Here is an 11,831-nt window from a genome sequence, read left to right as displayed (position 1 = left end):
GTGTGCAGGAGGCAGCTGATCAATGTTTCTCTCTCATCGATGTTTCTAACTCTCTATCCCTCTCCCTTCCTCTCTGTAAAAAATCAATAAAATATATTTTAAAAAAACTAGGAGAAAAGGAAATTCAACATGTGTACAGAGGGAAAACAAAGTAACTGCGTCCCTTTCTAAACTATACTAATAAAAGGGTAATATGCTAATTAGACTGGATAGACTGGACGTCTTCCAGACGTCATTATGGACGTCCTTCCTGACAAAGCCGGGATCCAGGTAGCACTGCCTGGGGTCCCGAGTGCCTGCCTGGGCAAAGCCCGTCATTATGGACGTCCTTCCTGACAAAGCCGGGATCCGGGCAGCACTGCTTGGGGTCCCGAGTGCCTGCCTGGGCAAAGCTGCCCGGGATCCTGGGTGCCTGTGGCCGGCTCGGGCGAAGCCAGCTTGGGTCCCGGTTGCCTGCGGCCGGTCGGAGGAGGGAAGCCTGGGTCCCAGGTGCGGGCACCAATGCAGAGTGGTTAGGGGCGATCAGGCAGGCAGGCAGAGGCAGTTAGGGGCGATGAGGCAGGCAGGCAGGCAAGTGTTTAGGGGCAATGAGGCAGGCAGGTGAGTGTTTAGGGGCAATGAGGCAGGCAGGCGAGTGTTTAGGGGCGATCAGGCAGGCAGGCAGAGGCAGTTAGAGGCGATAAGGCAGGTGAGTGTTTAGGGGCGATCAGGCAGGCAGGCAAGCAGTTAGGGGCATCAGGCAGGCAGGCAGAGTGGTTAGGGGCAATCAGGCGAGCAGTTAGCAGCCGGTGGTCCCGGATTGCAAGAGGGATGTCCCCCGAGGGTCCCGGATTGCGAGAGGGTGCAGGCCAGGCTCAGGGACACACACACACACACACACACACACACACACACACACTGTGCATGAATTTTGTGCACCGAGCCTCTAGTAATTACATATTCCTCTAGGAAGTTTATTTCTTCTTCTGAGCAAAAAGCCCTATAATCTGTTAATGAGATTGAGAGTGAGATGTTGTCTGTACTTTACCTTGAAATACGTTCAGAAACAGATGGATAGATGATACATAGATATGTGATGTTGATATATATATTTATATATACATATCAAAATGTTAATGATTGAATCTCAGTGGTGGGTATATGGGTATTTACCGTACATTTCTTCTAACTTTTCTGCATGTTTGAAAAATGTTAGAGAAAAATTATTTTTAATGTTTTTAGAGGCAATGAGAAAAATAATAGCAGAATTTTAGTTTACAAGCAGAATTCACTAAGCAATTGTTTTTATTTTCTATCTGCATTTTAATTAATTTATATACTGACCACCTGTAAGATACTGTCATTAACAAGGTAGCATGCACTTGAAATTTATTGGATTTTCATATCTTTTTCTCTCCCTTTCTCTCTCTCTCTTCTCTCTCCCCGTGTATGTGTGTATGTGTGTAGCTATTTTGTTTTCCTTTATCTTACAAAAGACAGTCGTTTCCTCACCATAAATATCATGAACAAGACCACTTCTGAAGTGTGGTTGATAGACGGCCTAAGTCCTTGGGATCCACCTGTACTTATCCAGAAGCGAATACATGGGGTCCTTTACTACGTTGAACACAGAGATGATGAACTATACATTCTCACTAATGTTGGCGAGCCTACAGAATTCAAGGTGATACTCTGTTTCTTAGCTCCATTTGGCTGTTAAGAAGTGTCACACTTCCATCAGCAACAGTTCTTGCTCTAAGAGTTCATTGTTTCATAGGCTTTTGGTAAAGTGTAGAAATTGATGCTACTATCCTGTTTAGTCAGTCCCATTTGAATTGTTCCTAAAAAAGGATAGTAAATGAAGCATACTCTATCCTGATTATATCAATTATCAAAGGCAAACCTAGTAGCTTAAAAGAACAAAGTTTTATAAATTCATGATTTTGTGAGTTAGCAATTTGGATTGTTCTCAGCTAAGCTGTTCTGTCAGAGGCAGCGAGGCTCACTGGTACTTCCACAGTCAGCTGGATGTCAGTACCCTCACTCAAGTGTCCATTGGTTGGCTATCAGCTAAGCACCAGGCCTCATTAAGTGGTGATGGTCACACTTCAGCCCTGATGCAGTTAGCTCTCCATAAAACAGTGAAGAATAGTATGTCTAATTTCAGTGGTTTCATCTATGGCTTTGGATTTTGTAGATACCATGTTCTGTTACCTAGATCTCTTCTAATTTTGTTCCACACAGCTAATGAGAACAGCAGCTGATACACCTGCTATCATGAATTGGGACTTATTTTTCACAATGAAGAGAAATACCAAAGTCGTAGACTTGGACATGTTTAAGGATCACTGTGTTCTCTTCCTGAAGCACAGCAATCTGCTTTATGTTAATGTGATTGGTCTGGCTGATGACTCAGTTCGGTCTCTAAAGGTATGTTTAATTATCAAAAGACAGTAGTGTTAATCAAAATACATGCAGTTTAGCTTCACCAGAACATCAAATTTTTAATAATAGCAATGTACTTTTTCTTAAAAGAATTAATTTCAGTGACATTTAGCATACTAGGTCTTTGTCAAATTTAGGAGGTAGGTCTCTTTCTATATATCACATATTTCTCCAGCTTTAAATATAGTAATAGCTCAGGCCAACTGGGCAGCTAGTGCCTAACCACTGCCTGCTGCTCCATCCCACACACCCAGTGGGATAGTGCCCACAGTGTTTGTGCCACTGTGTGCTTGCATCTGCATCATCTCTCTGCCATGTCTCTCACCAGGGCATGAGGAAACGTGAACTTTGGTTTCTTTCAAGAAGGGGGTGGCAGTGGTCTCCACTACAGCAGCTGTGATGCTGGCACATGTCCCTGGCAGGCTGACCCACTGGTATTGCCTGTGGCTGCCAGGAAAGATAATCTGCCTCCACAAGTGAACTTACAATGGCACCCTTATTGCCCACTTTTAAAGCAGCATTAACGTGAGTTAAGATACCAGACACTGAAGGGAAGAGGAGAGGCCTGCATTTTGCTTATACGGAAGGAATTGTGGAGCCAGTTGACCAGCAAGCATAGACCACTTATACCTCCCTAACTGCAGTGTTGTCACAATTTCTGTTAAAATGCAATTCCTGGAAATTCACCAGGTGTTTATTGAACTTCTATGCGCAAAGTGCTGTATGGGGCACTCTGGAGTGGAAAGACAGCAGAACAAAATATCTGGCCTTAAGGAGAATAGAGTTAATCATGAGCTTCAACCAACACAAAGAACAGGTAGAAGGTGGTTTAAATAAGTGGTGTCAAGAATGAAGGAGATATAAAGTCACTATTAGGATACACAGTTATAGTTGTTGTAGGCAAGATCCAAAGAGGATAGACAGGAATTTGATGGGTAGGACGGGAAATGGTATTCTAGGATGAGGACATCTATCACATGAAGCACTAAGCGGGAGTAGCTCAGAAAATGTTCAGGAAACTGCTAGTAATTCTGTTTTATTATATAATAGATTTCTGGGGGATGAAGCTATGATTTGATGTTCTTTGATTGTCACAGTAATGAATTTATGCATAAATTATGAAGAGGGAGAACATGTGAAATTTGGGGGTAGGAGAGTGATTTGAGGAGTGAGCTATACTTCATCAGATTATCTGGCAGCCACGTTAGGACATACTGAAGCAGCAGGAGATAAAGGGCAGGGAGATTAGTTTTGAGATTGTTATAGTAATATAAAATAAGAAATTACCAGGGCCTAAAACAGCCAGTTTCCTAGCAGCCTCATAAAATCAGATTATCAAATGTAATGTCTGGTGTCTTAGAGGACTATATAGTTGTCCTAAAACACAAATGGTGATTTTACTTTAGCAAATTTTTATTGGTTTCATCTACTAGATTCAAAGTGTGTCCTCTTACTTGCTAATTGATGCCTAATTCAGATATCTTTAACTGGGAAACTTATGGCAGTCTATGTGAATACAGATGGGAGAAAATACATAATTTCTAGCAGTGCATTTATTACACAATTCTGTTAAGAAAATTAGGAATATCTTGAGTTTACTCTGTTATAATAAGATTTGACTTTCACGTAAATATGACCTTTTATAGTTTTTGTAAGTATTTCTATTTTCCATGGTTTTACCTTCCATTAGAATAAGCATCATGTCTTTAGTTTATTCTATATCCTCTACTTTATTCCCTAACCCTCCCAACCTGTAGGACCTAGTATGCCATGTGTAATGTTCTGAGTCATTATCACATGGAATCAGATACTATATTATATGCCAGGTGCTACTTAAAGAGAATTTCGCAGATCAGAGCCTTTTCACAAACTGCATTACACTGATTGATATGCATGGGCAGCACCATATACAAAGGACAAAAATCTTTGGGCCAGTTTTCTTTCAGCATTTAAGATAGAATTATTCTTGGATGCTGTCCACTAATACATATGGTTGATACTGCGGGCTTATCCAAATGGGAAAGGTGGCTTAAGATATTCTTGAGATCATTAATACCTTCCTTCTCCATCAGCTGGACAGACTTTAAAAAGTCTATAGCCTTGGAACAGTTGTTATTATAATTAAAACTCTAACTTTGATCCATTAGTTTAAGAAATACACCCAAAGGACTTTTTGCTTTATTGGAACCACTTGGTGTAAAACTAGAACAGCTAAATACATGGATCACACAGAAACTTCTAAAGTCACCAAAGGGCAGAGCGACGTGTGCCTCTGGGCCGAGGACCCTTGTCCCCTCAGCCTGAGGCCTGGTTGCAAGGTTAGCAGTGGTGCTTGTTTGTTTCCTTCCCACTAAGGTCTCGGTTTGCTCACTGCATTCATGCGACCAGATTTCCCAACTTCCATGATTACACTTTTCTTTCTGGTTATGGCTTGCATTTAGATATATTGTCCTTGAAAATAATCCTCAACCTGAGCAGAATGATCGGGAACTCTTGTAAAGAAATATTGTAAATGTATGTCCTTATTAGTTTCAGGAAAATAGATTCTTTGGATTAATTACAAGAAATTTGCTCGGTAAACATAAGCTCTTTGGCCATAGTTTCTACAAGTTAAATGGTGCACTCTCTATGCACACATCCCCCACTTACCCTTTCTGAATAGTGCCCACCAGTGACTTTGCTGTGCCAAGACCTCTGATTTTCTAAGGAATTTGCTCTTTCTACAATTACTCAGGAAAAGAAAGGCAATTTTCTTTTAATGCTCTGACTCCTGGTACCATTTCTAAGACACTGTCAGCCTGCTTACCAGAGTTCTTTAAAAGGTGTAAGAAGGATGTTAGTGGAAGGCTTGAAGCAGGACCCTGCTGCTCTGAGAGAATAAATTTTGATTCCTTTCCTTTTTTTCTTAAAGTTAAGAATCTTAATCATAATAGCTCTGAGTCTTTCAGAGTGAATGTGCACGAAATGTTTTGTTCTGCACAATGGTTAGCCTAGGAGCTAAAGTTAGAAACAAATTGTAAATGCTTTAGTGCTGCTGCGCCATTTTGTAGCCCTGGAATAATAACTGTCATCACTGTGGCTATCTAGGCAGCAGAGTGTGGGCTGGTGGGTAAATTATTAAAAATACATGTCTGAGATTTCATGTTCTATGAGGACAGAGATCTTGAAGATGTTGCTTGGTTCTGAATTACTATTTGATTTGCTCTTATTAATCACTTTTGCTGTTACTTTATTGCCCAAGTTTATGCCCCAAAATAAACTTTTTTATTACAGAGTTCATGTAAATCCAGAATCATGATAAACCATTTTCTTATCATTTTTCCTTATTTTATTGATCATTGGTATAGAGTTGTGTTTGTTTTTTACTTGAAATGTATTCTGTTGTGCTAAAGTAATCCTTGAATGAAGCATTATGTGATAATGGATAGAAGTAAAACTGATGTTCACATTATCTTGTTTGAAGCAGACCCAGAAATTTAATTAATATACCTAGTGTCCAGATAAAGAGTAAAAATAACTTTTATTTCTTTAGCTCCCTCCTTGGGCCTGTGGATTCATAATGGATACAAATTCAGACCCAAAGAACTGTCCCTTTCAGCTTTGCTCTCCAATACGTCCCCCAAAATATTACACATACAAGTTTGCAGAAGGCAAACTGTTTGAGGAAACTGGACATGAAGACCCAATCACAAAGACTAGTCGTGTTTTACGTCTAGAAGCCAAAAGCAAGGTAAGTCTTTGTAATCTCCACTGTCAGCCCCCATTTACTGCAAGCTTACTATTTGCCAAGTATTGTGCAGTTGCTGGGTATACAGTTTTGTAAAGTGGATCTCAGACCTCAGTAAGACCCAAATGAGTTTAGTGGGTAAATGGATTTTTCTTTAATTTTAAGACTCATATTTACTTTAACATGGATTAGAAATTTTATGACTAGCACATCAAGCCCTTCATTTCAACGAATGCAAAAAATAGAATGTATGAAGTTTAAGTGACTACTTTTCAGTCATTCCTGTACCTCTTAGGAAAAAAATCACTATTAACCATTTAGTATATCACCTTCCAGATTTCCTTTTTATTTATTTATTTTTTTGCCAACAAAATATGTATGTTTAGGCTTTGTTTTGTTTTACAAGTATGGCATTTATACCAGCCTGTCAAAATGTTGTAATTATTATACCCCTAATGGAAGCTAAGTTCTTGGAGAGCCAAGGGACTCTTGAAGAAGGGAGCACCTGCTGAATGGGCTGCTCTAGCTCTGCAGGCATTGTGCACTGCTGATGGGCTCTGGGCCTAGCCCATCGCAGGGCTTGCTCCCATCCTGACCTCTTCCTTTTCCTAACTTTCCAGCCAGCAAGTATTCCTCAGCTTGTTTACTGAAGTTGAGGAGTAATCTATAGCATTTTATAAGAATGAGTCATACTGAGAAGTGAAAATTCAGTTCCACTATCGTAACAAATTGCATCTAGAATAATGAGAGGAAGTGCCCCAAAGTGAAGTTTTCTAATGAGAAAAAAAATAGGGAGAGTGGCTTGGTTATATTCTTTTCCTTACTTAAACTAGTGCTATTTCATTAGTTTCTGTAGGCAGGGTGAGAGCCAACTTTCTCCCACCTTTGTACTGTGAAAGAAAGATAAGAAATCATCCAAATTATCTTCATTTCATCTGTCCAGAGAGTGCTTAGTTTTAATCAATTGGTATTGATTAATGTGAACTAAATTGGGGAATAGTTACTTGTCCTAAAAGTAATTTCTGTGTTAAAATTCACAAGCCCTGACCGGTTTGGCTCAGTGGATAGAGCATCATCAGTCTGAGGACTGAAGGGTCCCGGGTTCAATTCTGGTCAAGGGCACGTACCTCATTTGCAAGTTTGATCCCTGGCCCTAGTCGGGGCGCTCGATGTACACATCCATGTTTCTCTCTGTGTCCTCCTCCCTTCCACTATCTCTAAAAATCAATGGAAAAATATCCTTGGGTGAGGATTAACAAACCAAAAACATATATATATCTTAAAATTTTTAAAATAAAAATTTTATTTGTGTTTGAGAATTCTGTCTCTAAAGGATAGAAAATTGAGCTGTTAAAACTTCTTTAGTTTGTCTATTTGTAAATATTTAAAGATGAGTAGTGCCAGTATGTAGGCCTAGGTACAGGAAGAATGCTATGCTAGTGTGTCTAATCTTAATAGGTACTTGGGGGAAAAATTTACAGTAGTGCTGGGTAGTGAAGAACTCTTTAGAATCACTTTATTATCAGGAAAAGCCATTTAATAAAGTATATTCAAGTCATAGTCTTACTGCTCTTTTTTAGTTAATACTATGGGTCAGCCAAGTAGCTGAAAGTAAGTGTTGAGATAGAGTTTAGAGACCATAACTCTTCGTCTTAATTAAAGTTTCTGCTCAACGTCAATAAGCAGGACATAAAATAGGGGATAAAACTGTTTGAAAATACTCTTGTATACATGGATAATAAATCTTCATTTCCAGGATGGAAGGTCAGTGCCAATGACTATCTTCCACAAAACGGATTCTGAGGACTTGCAGAAAAAACCTCTCCTGGTCCATGTGTATGGAGCTTACGGCATGGACTTGAAAATGAATTTCAGGCCTGAAAGGAGGGCGTTGGTGGACGATGGATGGATATTAGCATATTGCCATGTGCGGTGAGTCTGCATATTTATCCTGGCATATGAGTGCGCGAGCACTGTGACAGATGCCCAAAATAACAGTACATCACGAGCAAAACTTTGTTTTTTCATTTGTATTGAATTTATGTATTCCTACACCTATGCTGGTGGAACTTGATTTGGTAACATTAGTTGATCCAAAAAGCAAAAGGGTACATTTTTTAGGATATTGTACCAGACTTTTAGGATTTTTAGAATACCATCAGCCTCTTTACTTATTTGGTAACATTATTATTTCCATTTAATTCCCCCAAGTTTAGGTTTTTCTAAAATAGCCTCTTAAGCTGAACTCCTTTTTTCCACTTTAATTTCCATTTTATTTTAGCTGTTTTCAAGACAAATATTGTGTTTCTGCTTAAAATCCTTTACTACCTCCCCATCTCCATAATAAAGTCCAAATTTCTCAGTATAGTATTTAACATCCTGATGATCTCTCTTATCTCTGTAAGGGCGTCTGTTATCACTCCCCACACATGTCCTGTGCTCCCGCCATACACTCCTCCACAGCCAGCCTTGCTTGTCCTGCCAGGCGACAAGCTGCTTCCCCTCGGTGCCCTGGTTCCGCGGTGTCCTGATGTCTCCCTTTCTTTGCCCTCTGGGAACTTATATTCTTCCTTCAAGACTCAGCTTATGTATTATCTCCATGTTAAGCATTTGTGTTCCTGACACATGGATGTTCTTTCTTCTGCTTCTGTGGCACCTTAAATACATGTGTGTAATAGCAGCAACCAGATTTCTTGGTAGCTGTTTTCTTTCCCCACAAAATGAAGATCTTCTCCGGGGCAGGGGATTTTTGCTTATTTATGTTCTAAGGCCTGCATTTAGCACAATGTCTGGTACATAGTAGGCAGGCACTCGAACATGTCTGTTGATTGTCTACTTCAGGGGTTAGCAAACTTTTTCTCTAAAGAGCTAAATAGTAAACATTGTAGGCTTTGCGGCCACATGTGGCTCTCCTGCATATTCCTAGTTGGGTTTTTTCCTCCCAACCTTTGAAAATGTGAAAACACCTCTTAGCTCGAGGGCCATACAAAAACAGGCCTCCGGGTAGATTTGGCCCATAAGATAGTTTGCTGACCCCGACCTATATTATTAATATTTTTTTTTCTCCACTAAAACCTTTTTGCCCTTTAATTTCAGGGGTGGTGGTGAGTTAGGCCTTCAGTGGCACGCTGATGGCCGTCTAACTAAAAAACTCAATGGCCTTGCTGACTTAGAGGCTTGCATTAAGACGCTTCATGACCAAGGCTTTTCTCAGCCAAGTCTAACAACCCTGACTGCTTTCAGTGCTGGAGGGGTGCTTGTGGGAGCGTTGTGTAACTCTAATCCAGAGCTCCTGAGAGCTGTGACTATGGAGGTGAGTACATGCTGTCTCTGATTGTTTACAGAATGGGGGACCATGAAGCCATAGGCTTCCCTGAGAAAAAATTCTGGTTTACCATAGCATATGAGTGTAACAAAGCTTTTCAATTTTAAACAAAGAATTGTAGCTCTGAGTGAACTTCTAAAGTTATTTTAATCCAACTACTCACCCTTTACTTTTCCCTGACAGTGTTCTTTATTAAGTTTTAAGGATTTTCACTGAAGGATATTAATAGCTATCCCTTTTTTTTTTTTTTTTTTGTAAGAACATTTAGAATTGGTGGAAGAGACAAAGCATATAAGACTCATCAGTTCTGGGAAGTAAGGCAGAGTGCACTGGGACTCTGAAGTGCACCAAGTGTTTTACTCTATTGCCCATCAACCTTTTAGTCCTGGATTTAGGGGCTCTCTGGTTTTAGATACTCTGTTTTTAATGGTCTTTAGGGGTAGTTTTTCTATACTTCAAATTGAAATACCTTATTCTGAAAATGCTTGATAGTCTTTTCCTTATGTCCAAAATTATGAAGTTATAGCAGCTCATTTCTCCTGTTTCTTGGTTAGATGCTCTAGAAAATAAAATTATTGGGATGAGCAGAGTAAATTATTTTTAAGTTTTTTATTTTGAGGGTGTGGGGTGTACGCTGTGGGTTTGTATTAAGTAAATAAGTGTTAAATAATTCTGAACTGTACATCTATTTTTAAAATAGAAATACTACGTATAGGGGAAGAAAATCCTATCACAAAGATAATAATGGAAAAATTATTTACACTATAAAGAAAATTCAACCTTTGACTTTTAGAAATTACTTGGACTTTTACAAATTAGGAAGGAAATCAGAAATGTATGTGTAAGGATTTTTAGCCCACATTGCTTATAATAGTGAAGAATTGAAATCTTAAATTCTTCCAACAATACAGTATATATGTATCCAACAATACTAGTAGTATCTGTATGAGTCAGTTCTTAATCAGAAGCACCAGAACCATAGTTCTTCATTAGAAGCACTAGTTCTTAATTAGAAACACATAACTACTTTAAGCAGAAAAGGGATTTATTGAAGTGTATTGGGTGAGGGTGGGTATAGAACCAGTCTTAGAGGCTGCACAACCAGAAGCATGTCCAAAATATACCATTAACCTATCCCATGAAGCAATCACTACCACCACAACTGGGCAGACGTCACTTCACACTGCTAGTGTTGCTCTTAGAAACTTGATATAGCTGTGGCAGTTTTGCCAGAATAAATTCTCTGTGGTCCCTACTTCTTTGAGTCACTAACTTCCCATTCAGAATTTGGAGCACATTGTGTCTGATTGGTAGACTGAAGTCATGTGGCTACTCCTGCGCTACAGGGAAAGCTGGGAAAGGAACTACCTAGCATTTAGTACCTCTGTCTCACAAGGTTTGGGATACTCTAACTGCAGAAAAGGAGTTCAGGTGCTAGGCAGCCAAATAGAATTCCATTTGCCCACTATACGTGGTAAGTGTTAATGCAAGAGAAAGCTGAAAAGCATGTTAACAAGACCATAAGGTTAAGTGAAAAAAGCTACCATTTTATTAAATGTTTTAACACTGTGTAAGCCAATGAGTGATTTTCTCTTCTTTCAAAATGGATATTTTCCAGATTTTCTTCAATTTGCATTTATCTTTTATTTTTATGTAAAATGTCCAACTGGTGAAGGAAAATTTATTCATGTATTGCTAAGTTTTTATTTTTTATTTTTTATTTTTTATTGTGGCAAAATAACAAAATTTACCTCTTCACCATTTGTTTTGTTAATCCCGAAGATATTTTTTCCCATTGATTTTCAGAGAGAGTGGAAGGGAAGGGGAGAGAGAAAAACATTGAGGTGAGAGAGACACATTGATTGGTTTCCTACCACACCCACCCCAACTGGGGCAGGGATCAAGCCTGCAACCGAGGTACATGCCCTTGACCGAATCAAACCTGTGATGCTCTAACCACTGAGCAATTGGCTAGGGCACCTCTTCACCATTTTTAAGCGTTACAGTTAAGCATTACAGTTAAGTAGTATTGAGTACATTCACACTATTGTGCAACCAATTTCCCAGAACTCTTCATCATGCAAAATTGAAATTCTATACCCATTAAGTAGCAACTCTTCAGTTCCCTCTTTCCCGAGCCCCTGGGAACCACCATTTTACTCTGTCTCTGTGATTTTGACTAAGGTACCTCCTAGAAATGGGGTCTTTTTATAACTGGTTTATTTCACTTAGATAATGTCCTCAAGATCCATTTGTGTTGTGGCATGTGTCAGAATTTCCTTCTTTAATAGCTAGCTATCCTAATGGATGTCAAGTGGTAACATTTATTCTTTTACATAAAAGTGTGTGTGTAGA

At 39.3% G+C, this 11,831-nt stretch overlaps 1 protein-coding gene across 5 annotated transcripts in view; it reads left to right on the top strand.

The window, feature by feature from the left end:
* Positions 1–11,831, top strand: part of PREPL (prolyl endopeptidase-like) — a 29,297-nt gene that overhangs the window by 14,728 nt on the left and 2,738 nt on the right. For all 5 annotated transcript variants that reach the window (XM_014538464.1, XM_005864773.2, XM_005864771.2 and 2 more), the window contains 5 exons: positions 1,447–1,663; positions 2,224–2,409; positions 5,957–6,154; positions 7,908–8,083; positions 9,248–9,464. In XM_014538464.1, coding sequence (XP_014393950.1) covers positions 1,447–1,663; positions 2,224–2,409; positions 5,957–6,154; positions 7,908–8,083; positions 9,248–9,464 — 994 coding nt within the window. The remainder of the gene's footprint in view (positions 1–1,446; positions 1,664–2,223; positions 2,410–5,956; positions 6,155–7,907; positions 8,084–9,247; positions 9,465–11,831) is intronic.

The sequence above is a fragment of the Myotis brandtii genome, unplaced genomic scaffold (assembly GCF_000412655.1).
Source record: "Myotis brandtii unplaced genomic scaffold, ASM41265v1 scaffold191, whole genome shotgun sequence".
Classification (NCBI taxonomy): domain Eukaryota; kingdom Metazoa; phylum Chordata; class Mammalia; order Chiroptera; family Vespertilionidae; genus Myotis; species Myotis brandtii.
The sequence above is the reverse complement of the archived record's forward strand: the minus strand, read 5'-3'. Positions and strand labels throughout refer to the sequence as shown.